The following is a 25191-nucleotide window of genomic DNA, read 5'->3' as shown; positions in this document are numbered from 1 at the left end:
CAGATGACTTTGCCATCAGATGATCAGGTGCTTACTTGCAACCTTAATTTTCCTGATAATTATTTATTTATTTAGCCTAGCAAAAGGTTTCAAGGTAAAACACGAAAACCCACTAAGCATAATGAAAAGCCCACTAAGTCTAAATCTATTATCCTCCCATGAACTGTGCTCACTGACACAGTTCTAACATTTCTCTTGAAACACAAGGAAATCATCAGCTTTTGATACAATTTTGGAATTAGTAGCAGTAGGAATTGCTACAGTGCCTTTCTGGGATGACTTACTGGCAGCATATGACCCAGGACACCATCTGAAGTCTAATCCTGAAACTGCAGAGCGCTCCTCAATCATTTCAAAAATAATTTTCTTTAAAACAGAGAAATCTTTTGATAAAAACACCATGTTAATACACGCTCATGTGTCTGTTTTCACAGTTAGACAGTATACTTACTGAGATACGTAGCTTACAGCTTAATAACACAAGACATGATGATGATTCCCTCCTTGCTGTTACTGCTTTTGTTCTCAAGAGGCATTTGCCTTCTCCTAATGTGTGGTTTCTGCCATACAGTTCCTTCTAATGCATAAAAGCAGGCATTTCAAACGCAAAGCTGGCATCTCACTCGTAAAGTAGATGGTTCTAAAATGTGGATATGAAGCGGTTCAAACTCAAAACAAACATGGTTAACTGGAGAGCAGGGTTCCTCTCTCCCAAACCAGCAGAAACCACACATAACAAATACATTTCTCACTTGATATGGAGGTTACCTGCAACACTGAAATGAAAATTTTCCACAGATAAAAACAAGTTGTAGCTGTAATTATAACTGCATTCACTTTCTGTAGCTAATCCAGAGGTAACAACTATGTACACAGACAAAATAATTTATAGACTGAGTATTAAGCTAAGAGAAAAAAGATCTAGGTTTCTCTTTCAGCTCTTCCGCAAAGTTGCTAGATGGCCTGTGTTCCCTCTCAGTGGGTCTTTCTCCTCTTCCTCTTCATGTTTTTGGGTTCTTTTTCATTTTTAACTTCCATGCATCTATTCAGCAGTCAGTAGTCTACATAAGAGGTAAACTCTGCAGAGTAGAGAGTGTTAAGAAATGTTTATGAAGTAAATATTAATGACAGTCAAACTGTCAATCTATAAATGTCAAAATGTGTCAATTCAAATGCTTCAGATTCTGCCTGGTTTTAAGCTTATCTACTCAGGGAGCAGAAGGCAGATTGCACCACATCATTCCAAATTCAGCAAGGCTGGTAGGATCATAGAGTAAGTCAGGCTGTAACAGAGCTTAGGAAATCATCTCGTCCCACCGCAGCTCAAAGCAGAGCCCGCTACAGGGTCTGGCAGTGGCCGAGTTTCCCTGCTCACAGGACTCAGCAGCACTGCGGAGGCGGCCGGAGGAAAACCACCTAGGTGGCAGGCTGAGGAGAGGATGCTCCCTCAGAACTTAACCAAAAATTTAAGTAGACAAGAAACATTTAAACTGGAATTTAGTCATGCTGTGGTTGGACTTCTACTCTCACAAAGAAGTGTCACCAGCATTTAGTTTGCTTTGATTATCTGAAGATGGCACCTCAGCTATGATCTTGTAAGCTATTACCGATCTCAAGTGATCACACATAAGAAGGCCTTTCACTGAATGATCAGAAAGTCAATATATGGGTTCACCTGGTATTCACAAACCCAATATCCTATTATTTATTATATTTCATAACTGAACAGAATTTGCTTAGCTGCTTACTAGCTGAAATAGCACCAGCAAAGTAGTTTGCCAGCAAAATTGCAACCAGAGGTGAGAAACAGCATTCCACGGCACGTCTGTATGGTTTCTGCTGCCTTGCTGCTTTTTTGAGGTAATTTGTTTAAAAGGTGAACTCCAGGCTCTCTCCCTGCCGGCAAAGTTAAGAAACAAAATATAGTGAGATTTTCAAACTGCAAGAGTCTTGCGGACCATTCCCATGTGGCCTCATCCATTTCTGAGTCTATGTTCGTTAGGACACACGGAGCACGTCGGAGCGTTCATTAGGTTTCAGTGAGGTTTATGAGCGCAACAGGAATGTGCCAGACACATTTGCTGCATTACCCTTCAAAGTGAAAGCTACCACGCTACCATAAATTAAGTTAAAATTCTTTCAAAAATGAGATAGTTCTTCTGCTGTAAGATTTACAACAGACCTTGGCCTACTGCAGAACAGAGATAACGGCACAACTTTGCGACACAGCACATAATATTTTTACTTGTTTAATTAAGGATAAGCTAAGAGCGATTTGGCACATCTAGTGAAGGCTTCCTTAGCTTTTGTTCTCTTCCAGTTTCCTGCAGCCAGACACAAAAAGGAGCTGTCATCACACCAAAGCAGGAGAGTCGCTCTCCAGAACCAAGGGCTCGGCTGTGGAAAAACCGGATCATGTCTTCAGAACTGCTGTTTATTAAGGCAACTCTTAGAAGGGATGGTGTTTTCTGCTGAAGGGCAAGTTGAAAAAGGAGATGCAATTTCAAAGCTGAACCATTAGGGGAAAGACGTTCATTGTAGCTCTGGTGCCACTGGAATTGCACGTGGAAGGATGAGCGGGCATAAACGCAAAGCTACTTATTTTACAAAGAAAGCTCTCTTTGCGGTCAAAGTTCCTACAATTCCTCTTTCTTTCCTACGTGTTAAGCGCTGCTTCCCATGGCTGATTCACCAGTGGCCATAGACCTACCATGGTTGGTTTTCAACCAAATTAATGCCACGGGCAGCAAAGGCTTCGGCTAGTGCTTTCCCTCTGAAGCACCAGGCCACGGTCTGAAACCTCGCCCTTCTAGCACTGGTCAGTTCGTGGATGATGGGGTGCAGTTAGCAAAATGGCTTGATATTAGAGTAAGCCAAAGAATTGTAAATATTAAATATTTTCAATCAAATATCAAAATATTATGAATAAATACCAAATACCCACAAAATATTTCCTTTTCATTAGCAGACCTATTTGGTAACAAGAGTCATATCCAGAAAGCTTTCATCAGTAACATTCAGTGGAAAGCCGTAACAACCTCCGTGCTGACATACGGCTCAGAGGAACCTGGACGGTGGGATTTGGGTTTAACAGCCCCGAGCCTGTGACATCTGGCTGGCTAGAACACAGTTTTCATTCATGCAGAATTGCCAGCCTCCAGCCTTAAAAAGGCACGAGCCAAGCCCCTAGATTAAGGATATTCAGCTAAAAAAAACATTCAGCTTGTAATAACATCTCAAAGCTGGCATTATTATGACCGAAACAATAAAAAGACTGTCCATGAAGATGGACATATTCATAGCAGTATTTCAGACTAAGGCAGCTACACCAGCGGACCAACCCCCCCGCATAAGCAAATCTGGAATTTGGTACAGTTCCCCTGACATCAGCTGCTGGGGATCATTTGTATTCACCGAACCTGCCCAATTCGCTCTTACCCCACAGACAACGGGGAAGGCGATATACCACGCTCGCCCGGCGCCCGCCGAGCGCCCGCGAGCCCTCCGCACCCAGCCCCGCAGTCTGGGCAGCCTCGGCGGGGGCAGGACGGGCAGCCTCGCTCGGCTGCACCGCTCCGAGCATGCCCTGCCTCGACATCTGTAATCAAAATGTTTACCGAAAGGCACTGGCTAGGAGCAAAACCACATACGACTAAAGCAGATTCTTATGTCTGTGGCAAGAAAAGGGGCTAAAAAATAATACAAATGCTTAGTCGAGAAAATAATGTTTAGGATTTTTTTTTTAAATGTAAAATGCACCCGGGACCCTTGACTATTAGGTCAGATTTCACCCTTCGCTGCTCTTTGGCATAACCACATGTGTTCATATATGCGTATGAGGAGAAAATGTGGCCTCTTTCAGCAGTAATAAGTATCTGCCTGTTGCTACCTTAAAATCACAGCAATCCCAAATTGTAACTGCCCTTTTCTCATGTTTCCACTAGTTTTCAGACTTCCTCTTGTGGTAGCTTGAGGCTGCGCATCTGGATGTTTTAAACATACAAAGGAATTGCTAGAGCAAGCAAAAGAGAAAACGGTGCAGCGAGTTAAGATGTGCCGATAAGCAACTGGTGCACCGTGTAGCTAAAGTAACTGACAGCCGGTCGGGAAAGCCTCTCTCCAAGGAGCACAGCGCAAGTTCAGGCAGAATGGAGACTCACGTTGTCTTTGGCTTCATTTTTAAAGTCCTATTAATCCACGTCTATCTTTTTAACAAAACTTTAGCTGCACCGTCACCAATCATTAAGTTTCCTGGAGACAGCACTCCAAAAACAGACAAAGAACTAGCAGTGGTAAGTCCCGGTTTCGTCTTTGCTTCAGATGTATATTGTTGTTCTTCATAAGCAGATGTTTCTTTCTTGTTTGAGCTGAGGCTGGGAAACGACTGTAGCATTCTCTCGCTGGAGTTTCTGGAAGAGCAAGCTAGCTAGCAAAGTATCATCTTTCAAAAGTAAAAACTGGAGCCAAGTAATGTTTCCTCTCTTAAAATTTTTAAAGCCAGCAAAGAGAGTCTTTTTTTTTTTGTCTTAAGTCCGAACATACAAAATAATTTCACTAAATCACTGTGACTATAGTCAAAAGATTCCAAAGGTTAAGAGGGGAGAAGGGCAAAAAGATGCCTCTAATATGTGACTTAAGCCAAACCGAACTGAAGGCTGCGGAGGCACACTTGCATAAACCTGGGCTTAATGCATGTAGCACATAGCTTTGCAGAATTTTGTTTTCCAGGTTGTTTACCATGCACTGCACAAGCACAGCTTTAAGGAGCAATTACAGCCAAAAGCTGGCTCGAGTTTCAGAAGCCATAATGACTAGTTCTAACTTTGAAGAAAAAATCTTATCACAGCTTTGAAGACATATTCTTCTCTAAATTCAATCTGGAACAAAAAAAGGAGTTTGGATTTCTGAATGTGACATTAGGAAATTATAGCTATAGCTCTACAGCATTTTATTCTAACCTTATTTTAGCCCTGTGGACCTTCATAAAAATGACATTACGGGGAAGTCCATTTAAGGGGAGATTGAGATGGATTATCCTTATTTTAGCATGTAAATTATAGACATTTCTCTTCTTCAGCAGTAACTCCATTTTAAGGAAGATTGAGATAAATTATTCTTATTTTAGCATATAAAGGGTTGAAAGTTGGTCACTTTGCTTTAGGAGTTGGTGTGCATCTTGGGAAACCCTGCCAGGTTAAAGGAGGTCTGGGGGAGGACAGATTGAGAATTTGCAGTCGGGGAGGGGGGGCAGTGGAAAGTTTAGGAAAAGCAGATGAACTGACCCCCAAAGGGCTCTCCTCAGCACTTAAAATCATCCAAGGTTTTGCCTTGGCAGCACGACAGCCAGAGGATGGGGGCAGCGTGTGTGGGAGAGGAGAGTGGGGTCATACACGTCTAACGGTAATTTAACCACTCTTAAATAATCTGTTTTCTTAGGCACAGTCAGGCTTTTATTCAATAACAGCAATCCACATCTCCTCTCATCTTTATTTCTCTCAAACAACCTATTTATTATGTGAACTCCGAGGAAAATTACAAGCTGTTTTAACACTGCAGCTCTTCTTTGTCTTTGGTGCAGTGTTCTTGGGTGACGCTAACTGGCTGCCTTTCCCTCACCCCCTCCACGTGAGCAGCCCCAGCACTCGGGAGCGGGACACAAACTGCTGTGTTGCAGCTGGACCCTGTTTCATTAATGGGCTGGATCTAAATTCCAGATCACCACAGCTCCCTGCTGACTCCGGGGAAACTGCAGTTTGCAGTGGAGGCCAAGATGTGGTTTACAGAGACACTAAATTTTCTTCAGGATTCTCTTCTCATAGAACAGCTGGTTATGTTCATTCCTCATCTTCAGTAAAATCACCATTTTAGGAAAAACTGAGAGGGCTTAGGTTTATATTTATAATCCTAGCAAATAAAATTCTTTATCATGCCTCATTTTATATTGCTTTATATTTATCATGCTCCCAGACCAAAACTGGCAAGAGCAGCATCCTGCTGCTTCAGTAAACTTCAGTTCTGATACGTGGTCTATACTGTGTCACGGTACTTCATCGGGAGATACAGACAGAAGCAGAATAAAATATGTCAAAAGTACATCAAGATTAAAATCCTGATAATAGATCCTGCGAACTGGCCTGTTTATGCTCTTAATGTACTTCACATCAAGCTGCTAGGCCCCATTAACTATGAGAAGCCAGAAGGAACACAGTTGCAGCAAAGGTGAAGCCAGCATGGGATCTGTGTGCCCTTTACTTGCCAGCGCAGCCATCTCCACTGGAGAAATACCACATCAGGAGAAGGTGTTATAAAAATCATAAAAAGTAAATGCAGTCGGTGCTTAGTCAGGAGGTGGATGGAGGACCTTCCCAAGGAAACGGTGCAACAACTTGAGTAAATCTTTTTTTCCCCGAGACATCTCTGAACCATTTCCTATGCAGGGTAGAGTGAGGTACTCCAGGACTTGACCTGAGAAGGTGGGTGAAATCCAGGCCTTGACTGTTGCAGTCATAGAACATCTTTTGCTGTATTTCGCTGATGCAGAGATCTTATCCCTGGTCTCCTGGGTGAATTTCAGTCAATTAATTAGATACGTAAAACAAAGGTACCCTCAGGAACAGCATGTGGCTCAGGGACCTGAGTGTGCAGTTGGTCTGTCAAGTTTCTTGGAATCCTTGGTTAAAAATAATTACCTCTGACATTTCTGACACATCTGGGGGAAATATACCTTTAGCTTGTTTACATTTTTTTCCTACCTTGGAGTTTCTGGCTAGTATTTTGGATACAATACTTGACGGGTGATTTTTCCTATTCTGCAGACAACTGTACCTAAAAGATGAGCAGCTCACAACCTCTCCTGTCTAGCAGCATCGTTGGCAACAGCACTTCTCTGCTCTGTTCCATGCTACATACCAGTTTGGGGGGCCTAAATAGTAGTTTGGGAACACCTGCTCTTTTACGCAGCTTTGGTTTTTCTTTTAGAGTGAGGTACAGAATATTGTAAACCCAAACCTTCGGAAATCTCTGTGCAAGTATAAGGGAATCATAAGGTTCACTCTACTGGATAAAGCCTGTGTCTCCAGATAGTTGGTCAAGCTGTTTGGAATTTGTGAATGACAATGATTTAGTTATTGGTTATTATCATTCAGGATGTGCCCAAACTAATGTCTTCATCCTAGTCCATTTATCTACTCTTCAATAAGGATGCAAATTCAACAGTCGAAACCTATATTTAATCTAAACAGTGTGATTTTCTATCTGTGTAAAGGTCCAAGCGAAGGCAACAGCTTGAACTACAATTTTTCCCAAATTCAGTCTGGATCCAAATGTTGAATCCAAGACCTTTATCGAGCAAGCAGCCTACTGCGTAGCCACATTTTGGTATTCCCCTGTTAAGAACAGAGTTGATAAAGGATTTATCCCTCAGGGTGTAAAGATACACCTGGAAGTCTTCTTAGTTGCTTTTTGTTAGCCGTCATTCTTTTTTAATTTGAATGAGTGTTTCTATGGCAGCTGTCACCACGTGCCGGAGACTGCCAGACAGGCTCTCAGGGCTGGTGCCTTCCCAAGAAGCTCACAGTCGGTCTGTCAACATTTGATGCTATGGGGAAAAAATACTAAATTGTTTGTGTGAGGTCACTTGTGGACTGCACAGAAGGTGGGGACCATGCACGGATATTTGAGACCACAGCTGTGTACCTTTAGTTTAACAGAAAGATGCAACAGAGCAATACGCATCTGAAAGACGCGACTGCTGAACTGGAGCGATTGCCAGGGAACAGACTAACCCAGTGCTCCTCCGCAGTCGGAGGCAGACTTACTACGCTTAAACGGCAAACCTGGTGGTGTCCGTAAATCACCTCCAGTGGTTAGAAGGGAAGAACTGATGCCTCACACGCTTTTTGGCTTTTTTTTTTTAAATTGAACTGCACCTGCTGATTAGGTCATCCTGAATGAAATGGAATGTGCAGTACAGTTTTTAATATTATTTTAGAAAAGACTGGAAAATAACGGATTTGTGCTGCTTTTTGATCCTTTATGGCTACTGTTTTCTAAGAAGAGAGAATTTTGTGGTCTGTCACCTTAGATGCATCAGAAAGAGTTGTCTAGCCATAATCTGCTGGAGGACCCAATGAAGACATTAAGCAGATATTGATGGGAAGCAGGTATTGATGGGATAAGGTGTCCAGGCAACTGAAATGCTATCAAAGGCTTTCTTCCTCAGGTCTTTGCAATGGTTGACTCAAAAGCAAACACACACAACATTCAAATAGCTCTATGCAGTTTGAATAAACAATGCTTTTTTCTTCTCAATTAACATAGTCTCATTTGTGAAGTTGCTTTGATACCTTAACTTGACAGGTTCCTCAATAATCCACAGAGTCTTCCAGGAAAAAAACATACAAAATCTAAAACTGTAAGCAGATTTATACATCATAAAGAAACCAAAAAAGATAAACTAATTTTTACTTTGTAGTTCTACATTAAAGCTCCATGCTCTACTTATTAATAAAGCAATTCATTAAGTAAAGGTGATAGCTAATAGAGGGAATGATTGCTTAATTAGCAATGTTGTGTGATCAAGGATGGTTTATGTCAATTAAGGCGATTCTGCTGCTTACTCAGTTACTAATAATAGTAATTTTGAAAAGAAAACTTGCAAATTACAGATGTGGAAGTTAACATGGAATTGCAGCATTTATTTGTAGTGATTAAGTCTCTCCTTCATGAATTTTAAAGTCTTTGTTCTGTGCCTTTTTTTTTTCAAGCAATACCTGAACAAATACTATGGGTGCCCAAAAGACAATTGCAATTTATTTGTACTGAAAGATACTTTGAAGAAAATGCAGAAATTTTTTGGGCTGCCTGAAACAGGAGATTTGGATCAAAATACTATTGAGACAATGAAGAAACCGCGCTGTGGTAATCCAGATGTGGCCAATTACAACTTCTTTCCAAGAAAGCCAAAATGGGAAAAAAATCATATAACATACAGGTACTGGCTCGCAATGTTGTTTTTCACTCATATGTACAAACATATACTGCTTTTAAGAACCAATTAAATGAGGCAGACAGATGCAGGGTAGTGCTTGGTGGGCTAGGTAGAACTTCTTGAGTTATTACCTCTTTGTGTTTGGAGAACTACTGGCTGCTCAAGCGAACACCTCTGAAATTTCAAATTATAAAATCTGAGGAATAATCAAGTAAAGCTCAACTTCATGGTTCTGGTTGAGACAAACGAGATGTTGGTTTTGTTCTGTGCTCTGCTGCAAGCATGCTGTGGGATCTGGAGCAGGAGCAGCTCACCTGCCCGTCCGCTCAACAGGCACAAGAGTACTTTGCCACTGCAGAGCTTGTGTAGGAGGACAAACTCCTCCGTATTCAGCAGGCATGAAAACGGACGTCATCAAACACTTTTTAAAATAAAACAAATGACATTGTTGCTCATTTACCAGTCGCTGTTGATTGGTCTCTCATGTTAGGCTCTTCAACAGTCAGGAATCAGATGAAATAAAATTCTACTTAAGTAGCTGGCCATAAATGAGAAATGATCAGTCAGCAACACTGGGAGTAAACACTGCTAAAATAAACTGCAGGATGGATATTTTTCATGTTAGAATCTAACATCTAATCTAATCTAAAGATCTAAGTCTAACTACGTGAAGAACTTGAAAATTTAAAAAGTAGTTTAAAAAAAAAAGGTAAATCCATTATGCACATAATTCCTAATAGTTTAAGAAGTCGCATCTATGCCCACAGGATTTTCTAATGGCTAAGAGGTAGTCACATTACCCCGGTCCAGTGAGCAACTGTACTTACTTAATCTTCTGTTTCCATACTCCTGACTGTGGCAAATGCAAAGCATCTCAGCCCCCCCATGAAATAAGGCTGGACTAGCACACCATCGTTCAGGGCTCGAAACGGCCCCACATCGCCTCACATTTGTCACAAACTGAGCACATACGTGTGACCACTAGCTACGGGTCAAGCGACAGGCCTAAAAGCAAACCTACTGCAATAGGTTTGGCATATTTTCATTTCTTACTATCACCCTAAAGAATTAGGGACGAATGTCGCTCTTATTGAAGTCAGAAGAAAAAATCCCGTTGGCTTAGGCACCCAGGAACAAACCTTTAGCATCAGCGAGAGCAAGAGCAGGTTTGTCTCAGCTGCGTTGCTTGGTCTGCTGCTGCCTTGCTAGCGATGACTCAAAGCATCCTCCGCTCTGCGACTTGTCTAACAGACTCTGGCTCTAAGACTGCGGTGGCTGTCAGCCTCCTCACGCTGATGGGCCTCCTCCGATAACAATTTCCTTGGACACAAAGTAGCTTCATTCACTATGCGCAGCAGCAGCAAAGAGTTGGAAGCTTCTCCTTAGACGGAGGTTAGCTGGCTGCAACACAAGGCACTACTAAATCCAATTAGAATATATCAAGAAGCAGCAAGCAATGCACTTAAGAGCTCGCCCCTCTTTTATGTCAAGTCCACGACTTTCTCTTACATGCTTTTGCCTTCTTTTGCTACTTCCCTGTATCTTCTACTGGCAACGTAACTGGCACACTGGTGAAGGATTAACATTCAGTTGCCATGAAACAATATATAGCCAGCAAAGCGGCAAGGGAGAAGGGCTGTTGTCTAATTAAAGCGCAAAACGGTCCACTCCAGAAACCTTCAGAACTATATTGAGCGCTTTTCTGGCAAATAGGAGGCTCAGGTGCTCTGACAAATCAGCGATGTGCTTGTATGTTCAAGGCTAAAATGTGACCGTGACTTGAAAGTCTTTAAAAAGTTTACAAAAGCGTAAACCTCAGTGGAGCAAGAGACCATCAGGCACCGTCTTTCCAGCACCTCAGCACTAAGCTAAAACCCCGAATATTTTGTACATGGCCCACGGGCATGCAAGTTTCGCAGCCTCTGGCTAGGTGATCATTTTGCTTCATGCCGCTGCAATAATTTTGAAGGAAAACAAACATCAAGTGCCACATCTAAACACCCTTCTGGACCAGGGGAAATCTAGCTCTTACACGCAGTGGTTTCACCTCTCAGTGTGTTTCACGGTGCACTCTGCATTTTGGTCAGTAAGCCAGAAATACGGGGAGGGGGTTTATGCGTTGTTTAACTCTCCCTTTTACCTCTCAGGATTATAGGTTATACACCGGATTTGGATCCTGAGACAGTAGATGATGCCTTTGCCCGAGCCTTTCAAGTCTGGAGTGATGTCACGCCGCTGAGATTTAACCGAATAAATGATGGAGAAGCAGACATTATGATTAATTTTGGCAGATGGGGTATATTTTTCTATTTTTACATGTGTTTTTGGTTTTGTTCCTTTCATTAATTCTCAGTATTGGAATGATCTACCCACAATAAGCACTACCCGTGAGCCTTTCTGGCAAACCTTGTCCTTGTTTGCACTTGGCTTATACAGGCTGAGATCTAATTTCACTGAGATTTTTTTTTTCTTTCTTATAATTGAGAGAGAGAGACAGAGAGAGAGAAATATTTATACAATATCCTTATGCTATATTTATCTTTCCAAAAGAGAATTGCCAGGGGCAACATTTTATTTTTAAATGTACCAATCAGAACTAAAACCGGGAAATATTGGTACAGATCTTCAGATGATGTGAATTGGCTTCCCTCCATGGAAGAGAGAGGAATGCCATCAAGCTCTTCATCTATAACACCCTGCTCAGTCTTCCAGAGTTAGTGGAAGAGATTCTAACATGCTGGACCTTAAAAATGAATTTGTGACTTCCAGCTTTAACTCCATAGCTCATCTCTGCCCTTTAGCATAGCAGAACGAAGGCTTGCAACGTACTCTTTAGTCTTGAGGAATTTCAAAGTACAGACCTCAAACTGATTTCTGGTTTGGGTCCAGCTCATGATAGGTGACATGGTTCATGTTAGTTCTACATGTCTTCCGAATTAATTTTGGTTTCTCCTGAAAGAATATATATAGCTTTTCAGTGTATACCTGCAGCATTTTAACTTATTGCGGATAGCCATAAGATTTTTAATACCAATGAAGACACTCGTGCAGCCAGTCACTTGGGAGGTAGAGCTTGGAACTGAAGTGAAAGGCTTGAAGAATAACTGAGCTCTGTGTAGAAGTCTCCCTTTCAAGCTAGTTTTCTTTGCTTTAGCTACTGATGAGCTGACCTCAAAAGCTTCAGAGATTCTGTACAGTACCCAAAACTTCAGATCCTCACCCAGACTGGCTTGGGTCTCAAAAGTGAACTCTTACAAAAGCAGAAGTGTTCCTGCTGGTTTTAGTATTTGCTCTGAAACAGTTGGGGGAAAAGCTTCTTCCACATTCATTCTTATCACTTTACTGCATGTCAGATTCACAGGAGTTGAGACTTCCTCAAGCTTATTCATAGCTAAGCTTTCTTTTAAGCAAAGAAACTGCTTTGAAATAAATGAGAATTAAGCACCTAAATATATGTTAAAAACTGGCCCTTGACAACTGACATTACTCTAGTGAAATGAATAAACTGAACTAATATCAAGAGACCAACCCCAGCATGAAATGCGTGTAGCAGAGTACAGAATCAGGCCTGTGTATTTAGGGCTTCTGTCAAATGGCAAGACATCAGACTAAAAGGCTTGAAATGATGCAACGGGAGATGCTGGCAGCCAGCTTTGATGCACAGGTCAGTGTGGTGGGAAAGCTATGAATACCAGGGCTATGCCCTTGCCAGCCTGCTCTGGCCGCATGCGGTGTACTTCCAAGAAAAGCCTACAGTGTAATAACAGGAGAGCTACTTAAAATGCTGTTGCCCTGCAGGCAGGCTGAGCCTCGGAGTGGTCAGCGGGGAGGAGGGACAGGCCCCTGCACGGGATTCGGGGCACTGAGTAAGAGTCAGCTTTCCACAGGTTTCTCACCGGAGTGAGAAACGCTCAGCCGATTTGCTTTCCTGCTTAGAGAAGTCGGTGCCCTGCGCAAAGGAAAGCGCAGCAGGCTGAGGTGTATCGGAAGAGAAGCTGCAAAAAGAAACCTGTCCTTGCTTTCCCTTCTCGGTGTTGTAAGCTGGCATGAGCTCTCTGCAAACAGCACTCATCTACAATGTTTTGCATTGTGTAGGCGTTCGGACAGCCGGCCTACAATACTTCACTGGTCCGGGCTGCCTTTGAGTCGCTCCCACAATACTTCGGATATATAAAGTAACATGCTGCGACAACTGCAGCACAGTCACTTTATGTTCTTCCTCTGTATGAATTGGCTGCTTCTCCTCGGGCTGAGGCTTGCCAGCCCAGCCCATACCAATAAACTCCCTCACCAGAACATGCTGCTGCTCTCTTGGATGGGAACACGGGTGCACATGATGATCATCATTTGCAATTACATGCTGACAGAGCTGAAGTCATTAGAAATTGCTCTTTTTTTGTATGCTTTCTCCTGCAGAACATGGTGATGGCTATCCATTCGATGGCAAAGATGGTCTCCTGGCTCACGCTTTTGCGCCGGGGCCAGGAATTGGAGGAGACTCCCATTTTGATGATGATGAACTGTGGACTCTTGGAGAGGGGCAAGGTACAAAACTTCAGTGTTTCAGAGCATATGGCCTGCTAACTGCTGTGCTTTAATGCCATTTCAAGCACTGCACTAAATGTTTTCATTGACATGGTTTAAGTCATCAGTAAATGTTATGGAAAATATTATTACAGATGAAAATTAATTCTTGCAATTTAAATTGTTCTCTATAAAATGTTTATATAATTTTAAATAAGTGTTTCATAGGATTCCCCTTTCTGCTCCTGTTACCCCTTGAAAAACAGAATTAATAATAGGCCTGACGCTGCACAACCTTAACAAAGCATGAGAGAAGTACAAAGCCATGACTACAACGCTGAGTGCCTCAGTTTTGGGGTACCCAAGCTACATCATCTTTAAATTCATCTGTAAAAGGCAGACTGTCCCGTGCTTTTCTGCAGATGTACCCTTTTAAAACGACTTAAGCTGTGACTCCAATTTTTAAAAATAGAACCAGCCACCTGAATAAGGATTTATACACTCATGGTATCCGTCAAAAAATATTGAATTACAAATTCGTCATGCTGATGATTGAAACAAAGTCTGTATCAAATGCTGGACTAAGGACTTCTCCCAAGAATCTTTAGCAGGCAGCTTGCCATACCCTTTTTAAGGAAACAACTGAAGTCCAGAGCATATCACCTAAATTAGACAAACCATACCAAGTATTAGCTGTTTGGCACCTGTTTTTTCTGCTTAAGCTTCACCACAATCATTTCTCACTAATTATAACTCTTTGTACTGTAAAATAATTTGCAAAACTTAGAATAAGAATGCAAACTTGTGCTTGTCTTTCACGTGAAATGCCATTTTCTCAGCTCTCCTCCAAACTCAAAAAATAATTGAACTTTAACACCAAAATAGTCATATTCTGTCTCTGGCTTTCTTTTAACTTTAGCAGAAGCACTGACTGGTGGCTGTAGTAATTGGGCTGAATCACAACGAGCCTGGGGGGAAACTCTTCTTTGTATTAGTGGATGTATTGCACAAATGTCCAAATAGTTACTGCCAATAAAAAAATGCTACGGATAAGGAGCCTGTCTGCACACTAACATATGTTACAGCACCAGTACTGCAGGCTTAAAAAAAAGTGTTTATATGTGACAAACTGAACTAAATCCCAGGGTCCGGGTGTGTCTGCGTTACCACCATATCCCCCAGTGCAGCAGCAGATCTCATTTAAGTCAAATTGGAAATAGCAAAGTGGTTTAGGAGGCACTAGGCACATTCAGCTCACGCTCAAGTACTGCCTGGAACCTTTTAAACTGTACTGAACATCTCAAACCATATTAACCAAGAAGCTAAACTACTAAATATATTAACAGCATGTTTGCAAGTTTGCATTGCCATAGTAACGAATACATACATATTTTTCTGGGCTGATTTTAAGGACTGCTCATTCTAACAGTTCACAATGAGTAATATCCATGTAATTCTTTCAAAATTACCAGTTATTATTTCAGCTATGACCACCTTGCCAATAGAGAGACCAGCAGAGTATAGAATTTCAAAGTGGAAACCCAGACGACATTTCTGTACCAGTATCCTCCAGGAATGGGAGGTGGTGACTAGTGGGTGACTAGTCTCACCACGGTATCTGTTCTCTTCACAGTGGTTAGGGTGAAGTATGGAAATGCGGATGGCGAATACTGCAAATTCCCCTTCTGGTTCAATGGTAAGGAATACAACAGCTGCACAGACGCAGGCCGCAGCGACGGGTTCCTCTGGTGTTCAACAACCAAAGACTTCGACACAGATGGCAAATACGGCTTTTGTCCCCACGAGTGTAAGTGCAATACTGTTTCTAATGTTTTTTCTAGGAGACTGTTCCCTACTTATTTTTGCCTATCCACTTCTCCTTGTACTTTTTCACCTCCTTGTTGGCACATTCAGATTTACCTGTCTTCAATATCTCCTCAGTATCTGAAGAGACTTAACTCTCTAAAGACCCCCTTCATATAGAAAGGTTTGTAACTGATGATGACCTGTGCCAACTCCCTTCTCTAAAATCCAAGACATGTTGAAGATATGTCTGAGGCAGGCCTCATATAGACATCTAAGACACTATAGGTTCAGTTTCATGATCTAGGAACTACAGCCACCTTTTAGAGTAGGAATAGGGCCGAACACGGAGGTGGAGCACACTAAGGTGTGGAAATCTATCCCAGTATTGCAGCCATTCCACTACCAATTGCATCTCCGTCAAGAGCAGCAAATGAAAAAACTAGTAGTTAAGGAAGAAACCCAGTAAGCCAAAATCTCTGAAACTTCACGTACTATATACGAGCACATCAGATTTTACTAACTGGTGGCCTAGGTCCTCTGTTTGAGCCCAGGAGCCCTTTTATTGCAAGGTGACACTATTATTGTCACACACCACTCTTGAAATGTCCTCTTACTGCTTTTCAGAATAAAACTGATTGGATTTCAACTGAAAAATCAATCTTGGTACAAAGTTATTTATATATTGGTACATTGCAAATTGCTAGCTAGGAAAGCATTCACGTTTTTAGAGTCTAGGTTTTTATTTTTAACACATGCCTTAGGATTCTTTTCCTCGTGAAACAGTTCCGATTGCTCACTTTAGATACAGGAATGACACGGTGCGTTTCAGAAGTCACAGCTCTGTATCAGTGAAAAAGTGTTAGAGGGTTTAGAAAGCCGAGATCATAATTAATCTCCAGTTTTTCGACATCCAAACAGAATTCTAGGTTTCATAAGCAATTTATTTCATATTTGGACTGACTTCGGAAGCACTCATTTACAGATGAGACAATTTGTATAATGCTTTCATGCAGCCATAATTTTTTAAAAAATATACATAATGTCATTATCTCTACAGTGAAATGATAGGGCAATGCGTTTCCCTTTAAACACTGGAAACATATAAATATGTGCTTGAAAATCTTGATGATAAGTGTACTGGATACAAAATTTCAGACAATTAGTTGCTATATGAGTGTTAATTTGATCTCCTATGTATCACACAGCAAGAAACCTTTAGAGAGACAAGTGAGTACAATAGGCAGTAGCCTACAGGGCTAATTTAGCAGATGGAAGATGAGAAGAGAAGGTGAGGGGCTTTCAGCCACTTATTCCATCTCGTGTTTGCCAACTCCAGTGCTGGCATCTCTATTCACATACATTCCCAGTACTGCAGTTTCCCCCATCCATTTTTTTCCACTGAACATAACTAATTGCTTTAAGCTCTTGGCAGCAGGGGCTGTTTCATCACACGTTACCCAACGTCCTGAGCAATGGGCCCGCGGTGTCATTTGGAACTGCTACATGCTACTGCTATGTCCTAATGAATAATAATAGAGTTATGAAAGAGAATGAAACAGCAAACAACGGAGCTTTTGTTGAAATCTAATCTAATCATGCTAACTCTGCCTGGAACAATAGCACTGAACTTGTTTATAATATTATGGCTACATGCAGTCTGCATAAGGGAAGGGAATGCAGACTGCTGAAAGCAAATCTGTGATGCTTCGAATGCAAAGCTAACAAAACAAGACAGGCTTAGGGTTTTGCCAGACCAAGAATGCATAAGTACGGCCCAACATGTCCCAGGCAAGCCCCAGCATGTACTGCAAAAAACACACATGTATGTGTGTTAATATGTACATATCGATTAAACACCCGCAAGTTTTTGAAATATCGCAGGCGTGTGTGCAGAAAGAGTTCAACTACCCTGTCTTCGAACCTCCCCTGCTAGCCTGCTGCAGCCAAACAAGACACAGCTTCCTGCCTGACAACTTTGGGCGATTTCTGAAGTTCATTTGCAAAACCATATGATTTCCAATAAGGGATTTCAGTTTCTCTATACCAGGATGCTACTGGCTCTCAAAGAAAATCTGTTGTAGAACATATCAGTCTTTTAGTCCTAACATGACAAAAATGGTCTTTAATTTCTAAAATGTTCATTGGGGGTTGCACAAGTAGGAGTATGAACTTTTAACAGACTTGAATTCACCAAAAGCTAGCTCCTTTAGCCCAACATCTACTTCCGTGAATTACATGCACACGTGCGCACGTGCACACACACCCTTGGTCATCTCTTTCACTCCCTGCTTTCCCCAGATCTCCTCTCCTATAGGATAACCTTCCAGCTGGAAAAGAGAACAAGTAGGCTTCTTTCTTTAAAATACCTCAAATGCTCAGATATTGTAGGAATGAACCACAGATTATAGGTAGCTGGACAAACAGACATCTGTGTACCCTGGTTAATGCCATGCTAAAACCCCAAGATCACAGAAGACAGAAAACGTAAGCGGTGAAGCAGTCTCCTTTGTCAGAGAGAGTTATGAATCTCGGAAACGCTTGTGTCAAGGTTTCTGAAACCCAGCAGATGGGTTTCGGCCTTTTGCTTGTGACATAATTGTTTTGCAAGATCCTGGAGCAGTTATGCACAGCTGTTTCTGATTAAATCCGGAGGGGTATTGTTCACTCATTGTTCCCAGACGCCAAGGGCTAAATCCTGCTCTTAAATACAGACAGGGCAGCAGGCACATCCTATAGGCTGCGTGGTGGGAGCACGATTCCTAATTGCCAGTGTTTTTTTCTCTCCCCTTTAAGTCACTTAAGTTAGTTTCCTCTCTTCTCTTGTTACCCAGCCACACTGCATATCTGGCAGTATTTTTAAAGGTACAGTGCTGCACTAGGGTTTTCCAAAACGGATCGCAGATCTGTACCCCAGTTTTGTAGACTGACTCAACTACCACTGGGCAAAGCAGAAGGAGGGAAAGCAGAAAGTTCTCTACCTGCTGCAGGAAGCGTCTGGAGGTGTGCTGGGCCTCTCCTTCGCCATCTGGCAGCCAGGGAAGCCAAGTCGCTCTCTTTGCCGAGCTCTGCTGACAGCACAGGGCTCCTAACCTCGGCCCTCTGCTATCTCCCGTTACCGACACCGGTACTCTGCCGTGCTCCCACAGCCTCCCCTGCCAGGGACAGGCCCCACGCTCGCCGGCCAGGCACGCAGCGCTGCTGAGTGGTGCTGGGGGGTGAACCCAGGCTGGCTTTCCCCGTTAGGTCACCTTAAACACCTTGATTCAAGTCAGCAGGCTGTGTGGGACCAGCTCAGAAACCCAGGGAGCAGCCCGAATAGGAGCAGAAAAGACCGAGAGGTTTCCTCCGCAAGTCGCGCAGCCCGAATCCCTCCCTGGCAGCGGTCGCAGCTCTCGCAAGCTGCTGCGGCTGCTCCCCCGGCTGCTCCCCCGGCTCTCGCAGGCAGAGGCCTCCTGCGATGCAGCCACCTCCGCCTGGGACCTGCCCCGCAGCGGCTCTAGCCGCCTTCCAGCCCCGAGGTTTCCCCACACCACGACGGGCTGATGTTTCCGGGAGCGCTAACGCTGTCACGCAGCTTACGGCACCGCAACGTCCAACCTGAATCTGCTCTCGCATGTCGCTTCCCTAACTTTCAAGATGTCCCGCTCGCCCGGGCGCAGGACAGCAGTCACCCCCTGTACCACTTCCGCACAAGCCCCTGACACTTCTGTTTAGCTTCAGGAGAAACTGATGCAGTATCTTTAATTTTAATTTGCAATAAGGCAAAGAGTTTTCCAGTTAACCGGGGCGGGGGGGACTCCGAAAGCTTTGAGGACCAGTGCTGAAACACGGGATTGTGAGCATCACATGATGTTATCGCAGGCAGAAAGACAAACTGCGCTTTGACCGTGACTCAGAAGGATTCCGCGCAGAGCAGTAAGAGACGGACTTTCCATATGGGTTTCTGCAACTTAGCCATGTTTAAAGCAATAAAAAAAGGCTATTAAAATACAGAGTTTGCCAGATCTAGAGCTGGAAGCAGCTCATGCGGCAAGTGAGTCATCTAAACAACTCAGCTTAATTTTGCTTTCCAATTCTATCGTTAAAAAAAAAAAAAAGTCTTTCCTCGATCTGTACAGACACAGCCCCAGCTAACGCGGGTTTCCTAACCCAGTGCGGGACCTGGCGTGTGAGCACGAAGCTGGTGCCTTGCCCCTTTGGGGAGGCACAGCAAGGCACTGCCGGCGTGCTCCCGTCACCTCGCGGGGCGCAGCCTTGCCCGGCGGTAGGCGCTGCGCGTGGCTGCTTCCCCGTCCGGGACGCACAGGGACACCGGGAGAGCTCGGCCAGGCCCGGGCTCAGGGGAACCGCGCGCGAGCCAGGCCCGCGAGCGCCGAGCCCTCTCCTCAGGGCGACGGCAGCTTGCTCGGGGAACTTCAGGTTCATGCCCTTAATGCTGTGGCCATGGCCAATTACTCACTTAAGTGGAAAAGAAAGGCAAAATGAGTCATCCGTGTCACAATACGCCCATCATTGCAGCCTCTCTGTCACCCTTCAGCCAGAAAAGGTCTCGGGTCCCTATTCATCGCTACTCTAACAGAGTGGAGCAGGCTCACAACCAGTGCCCCCTCCCAGCAGCCCAGCAGACTGAGCAAAGGGTGGGGGGGACACCAAAAAAACCCCTCCACTGAAATCCTGCACAGACCCCGGGGCTCCCGTGACTTTTCAGGCATCCAGATGACTACAGTGAAGTTCTGAACAACCTGCCAAGCCGTCCACGTAACAAGGTGCGTCTTGGCTTTAGATTCAGACTGGGGAAGGAAAGGAAGAGTGGTGTCCCCCTTTGCATGTAAGGAAACACGGCCAAATCACGCTTTTTTTACACTGGCAATCAGGCAGATGCGTCTCATGCCGAGGTGCTGTTCTCAGTTCCCAGGGGAACTAGCGCCCGGCCTGCGTGGCACGGTCTGGGTCGCGGTTCAGCGCCCGGCCTGGCGCCCCGCGGTGCCCCAGTTTGCTCCCGTCCGTACGTGGCCCTCGGGGCAGTCCCACCACCACGGATAGCAGCAGCTGCAGCAGCCAGGAGATTCGGGAGGCACTGTGAGATGCTCTGAGCCACCTGTATTCTCCAGAAGTTCAATTTGGACACCAATTTTTTGGAAAAATTGGCCTGACTGATTTTACTCCAGAAGGTTCACTGAAATCCTAAGGTAGAGAGCAGAACTCAACTCTGTTTATCCTATGCTCCTTCTTCCACGAGATGTTTGTGGCTGGGGGATGAGTCACCGGGGCTCGCCCGCGCGTGGGGGCGGACGGCGGGCAGCCTCCAGAAGAGCGCTTGACGTGCACGCTCGCTCCCTGAGCAAGGCTCTCCCGCAGGAGGGATGCTCCTGCCACCGGGCCCGCCTAGCCAGTGCCCAAGCCCAGCTGCCTGGGCTCGCAAAAATGCAAAGCAGAGCCTACGGAAAAAGCCGACAGGTTGTATTGTCTTTCTTCAGTGTTATTGTACGTCAGCATCTTAACAAAACAGAGAAAAATCTATGCAAGACAGCTCTTAGGAAAACTGATCTAGGTTCTCCCTGGCTCTGTACAAAAGCTTATAATCCTGTTTAATAATATTTTTGATGCAAGGTAAACTAATCAGCATAACACCAAGGAAGGGAGTGGCTTCCTCAGCATCCTCCTTCTAGACGTTGTCTCCAGAGGGGATGTTAATGTTATGTTATGAGGCAGGCTATACAGGAGCCGCACACTTCAGGCCACGTTCACACAGCCTGGGGGTATTTCCTTCATTCCCAGCTCACTCATAAAGAGGAACCAGTCCTTCCTTCCTACACTTCTTTCCCTGCTTGTGAGACTGGAACATCCCTTGTCTATCTTGCCAAAACGTTTCATTTTTGCTGTGAAATACGTGTGAACATCACAGCACACAAGGGATATCTAATACATCTAACGTCTCTGCCAGGACCTTGCCGTCACGGGCGGCACATCACGACTGCTCATCGATACGGGGCGCTCGGTGTTGACAGTTTTCTCTCTCCTCTCCCCTCCAGCCCTCTTCACGATGGGCGGCAACGGCGACGGCCAGCCGTGCAAATTCCCCTTCAAATTCCAAGGCAAGTCCTACGAGCAGTGCACGACCGAAGGCCGGACGGACGGGTACCGGTGGTGCGGCACTACCGAAGACTACGACCGAGATAAGAAATACGGATTTTGCCCAGAGACTGGTAGGAGGTGTTCTGCTTTCGCAGCGCTGTCTCCCTTGCCCATGCCCTGACCAGCGCCGACCTCCCTTCTCACACCTTCCCCAAAACGCACAAAACCTGATGGATTAGGCACAATTTCAGCACAGGGGGCTGAGGAACTAACCAAAGCGACAGTGGCCCATGTAAAGGACGTCGCGTGCCAAAGTGTACCAAATTGATCAGGGATGCACAAATGGCACTGAACCACAGGACGAAGCGTCTGCCGCCCTGCGGGATAATAAGTTACAATTTTTAATGGCCCTGGAAGAGAAGCCTCACACGAGGAAAGAAAGCGTGAAGGCTATTTTAGCTCATAACTGCCAATGAGTAATACTTAACATTTACACTTGAACAAAAATCCTGTTCAGTATGATAAGGCTGAGTTATCAAATCTGTCTAGCTGTTCAGGAGAGCTAAGTGAAATGGTTCCTCCAGGAGAATAAGATTTCTGCTTTCTTCACAATTTTCAATACTTTTTAACTTGATTTTTAATACATAAAGGAACAAAATTAATTTATAGCCGTGTATAACTGGGCAGGTGCCACATTTTAAGATGCAGACTTGGAGCCACAATCATTCATTTCGACTTCATAAATTGCTATCGCACCTATACAGTCTCGGCCTTTTAACCAGCCCAGCGGCCCGGCCCGGGCGCGAAGGCTGGCCGGGAGCAAACCCCCGCGCCCCCCCCACCCCCCCGGGGCCTTTCCAAAGCGCCCGAACCACCTCTAAGAGGGATTCGGTGCAGTTTTGTTTGGCTTCCTGTTACCTCTGCTGTTCAGCTGCAACCCTTCAATTTTACCTTACAGATAATTAAAAAGACAGAGAAAGCAAGAAAGAGAGAAAGGGTCAAGCTCAGAGTTAGAAAGGGAAAAATCTAAATGACAAGCCAAGAGCCATTATATTGAAAATCAGTATATCAAGGCTCCCAAACTCCTACATAACACAGTCTCTATCACTGGAGCCAAGAAACACACTCAGCTGAAGTGTTTTCAGCTATCACCTGAGGTAGCTGTGTTCATCTGTTCTTTAATTTCGGCCTTATTAATAATAATGAATGAGAAATAAATAATTATACATGAGGGAGATAACCAGCTTTGTCTCTGTGCCGCTCTCCTGCATCCTCCAAGAAGCTACAACATAATTTCAATATTGTAATTATTTAGTAGCAATAGATGCAAATTAAAATGAGTTTTATATTCTTTCCATATTCTGTTTGTGATACATACTTTAGAGTGTAGTTTTCCATTTAGTTTCGTGTCCTTCCCTCTACAAAATACTTGTACATGCACAGACAAATGTTATTTCTGATATACTAAATAGAGGAGGAAGAACTTAGGGGAAAAGCTTGCTGGGTTTTGCAAAAGTATTCTAAAAGAAAGCGTCATCCACATTTTATATCCCTTTCATTAAAGAACGTTTAAAACCATATGCTTTTAAACTGCATCCTGCTGTCAACATAAAGCAACTCCTCAATTTATAAGATGCAACCAAACTAAGAAGTTCATTTCAATGGCCCCAGCCAGATCATCCCACTCTTCTGTGTCAGGCAATTTTTTTTCAATTACTTTGACTCTTACTCTTCATGTTCTTAAGAGGATTTCAGATTTTCTGCTTGCTTTATATATAGTTTAGGAGAAGATGCATCAAGGGGATTCCCTTCTCACTGTATTTTCCTCTTGTTTTCCACAGCAATGTCAACAGTTGGTGGAAACTCTGAGGGAGCACCTTGCGTATTCCCTTTCATTTTCCTCGGCAATAAATACGAGTCCTGCACCAGCGCAGGTCGCAACGACGGCAAGATGTGGTGTGCTTGCACCAGCAGCTATGATGACGACCGCAAGTGGGGCTTCTGTCCCGATCAAGGTAAACAGCAACACACTGGTGACGGTATATGGACCACATGGATGACACCACGCTCAGCATGATTTTACTGCCATACTTATGTAACCTGGCTGGCGATATTACTTTCCCCTCTCCCAAGTATCTGAGCAAACACCCTGCACTTAAACATGAAAGAGGCATTAGTTAAACAGACAATCCCAGAGCTCCTCTACCTGATAATTTAATTTTTCCAAATTTATAAGAAGTATCTTTCCAAAATATAAAGAAACTTTAAAAAAAGAAAATCAAAGACCAATGTTTCTCTCCTCACCAATTTTTCCCCTACCAGGCTAAAACCCACATGTACTGCAGTATTTCAATAGTTCCTAAGAATGAGACTGTGATATCGGCCAAACAAGGAACAAGTGCTCAATGTAAAAAAACCAACCACACAAAGAAACATTTGTGACCGATAATGCCAAAGACAAAGAAAATGTAAAAAAAGAGAAACTGTTAAATTTGCATGGTGAAAATGAATATTTAAAATTTTTTCGTTAATCTTTGCCCTTATTTGTAACGTGGCTAAGATGAAATAAAGCAAAAGGCTTTTTTCAGACATTTATAAACAACTGCTAAAACCAGGTTTCAGGATATGAGCATTTCTCTTTGTCTTTTGGGATTGAAAATAACTGCCAAACTTCAGAGACTTGCCTTTTTGGAGATAATTGAGAAAACGCTGTCTTATGATAAAGTGGATTGTTTTTAACCTAACCACTTGGCATGAGAGTATTGATTCAGGCACTGCTCAGAGCGAACACATGCACGTTGACCCGTTTAACACTTGGATGCTATTTCAGGACACAAAACAAGATTTGAGGTCTAGACTATAGTTTAAATCTTCTGTGCTAGGAAAAAAAAAATCTATGATTTGATTTGTTACACTTCCTTTTTCCCCGAAGGATTTAGGCTATGGCCAAAGTCACTTTCATGGGAGACCGTAACAAGCCCACAGCGACCACGCAAGCGCGTTTGGAAAACCTCTATTTCATGAAATGTCATTTCTGGCAACATGTATGACATACAAAACTAGAGGCTGTAACTATTAACTATGATTTATTTCAGTACGATCTTTATTATGGGGAGATTTTTGATGGGTAGCAAGGAAAATGAAGCGAGCGTACAGCGAATAGCCGGTGCAATACCTTTTTAACCTGTGTTGCTCAGGATACAGCCTCTTCCTGGTTGCCGCTCACGAGTTTGGCCATGCCATGGGGTTGGAGCACTCTGAGGACCCAGGAGCTCTCATGGCCCCGATCTACACCTACACCAAAAACTTCCGCCTTTCTCAGGACGACATTAAAGGGATCCAGGAGCTATACGGTAATGTCTTCCTTCGTCAGCTGAATTCATCAGAAAAACAGGCAGCAAAGGCTGAATTTGGGGATTCAGGACTTGCAGTAATTGAAGTATCTCAGATGACAGAAACAGTCCCTGTTCCCTTCCCTGCCTCCGTCATGTTATTAGCCAAGCTCCTATTTCTCACTAATAACACAATTTAAGGATGAGGAGTCACTAAATCTACCGAATTACTAGAAGCTCACAAACTCCCTTGATAAATGCCAAACCCATAGAAGAAAATTTATAGTGCCTTTACTGGGCCAATGAGATGTTGTGCTCTTCCCCAGCTTGAAATACCTGGCGTGGGTGTTTTGCTCTACATCACCCTGGGCTTCCCAGCTTGCCTCTCCGGGTAAGAGGGGAAGGGCTTCGTTTCCTGCTCCAGCTGGAAAACCCTTTGCATTCCCTTCCCACCGCAGCTCGAGC

The 25191-nt window shown here is 43.8% G+C and overlaps 1 protein-coding gene and 1 long non-coding RNA gene across 2 annotated transcripts in view; one reads left to right on the top strand and one right to left on the bottom strand.

Moving 5' to 3' along the window:
* LOC112984390 (uncharacterized) overlaps positions 1–25191 on the bottom strand; it is a 591798-nt gene that overhangs the window by 518360 nt on the left and 48247 nt on the right. The window lies entirely within an intron of this gene.
* MMP2 (matrix metallopeptidase 2) overlaps positions 3931–25191 on the top strand; it is a 35857-nt gene continuing 14596 nt past the window's right edge. The window contains exons 1-8 of the mRNA XM_026102067.2: positions 3931–4292; positions 8766–8992; positions 11137–11285; positions 13406–13534; positions 15147–15320; positions 21352–21525; positions 23236–23409; positions 24592–24747. Of these exons, the coding sequence (XP_025957852.1) occupies positions 4149–4292; positions 8766–8992; positions 11137–11285; positions 13406–13534; positions 15147–15320; positions 21352–21525; positions 23236–23409; positions 24592–24747 (1327 nt within the window). The 5' untranslated portion in view covers positions 3931–4148. The remainder of the gene's footprint in view (positions 4293–8765; positions 8993–11136; positions 11286–13405; positions 13535–15146; positions 15321–21351; positions 21526–23235; positions 23410–24591; positions 24748–25191) is intronic.

This window comes from Dromaius novaehollandiae, chromosome 13 (assembly GCF_036370855.1).
Source record: "Dromaius novaehollandiae isolate bDroNov1 chromosome 13, bDroNov1.hap1, whole genome shotgun sequence".
NCBI lineage: Eukaryota > Metazoa > Chordata > Aves > Casuariiformes > Dromaiidae > Dromaius > Dromaius novaehollandiae.
Note: the sequence above shows the minus strand (reverse complement) of the source record. Positions and strands in the feature narration are given on the sequence as shown.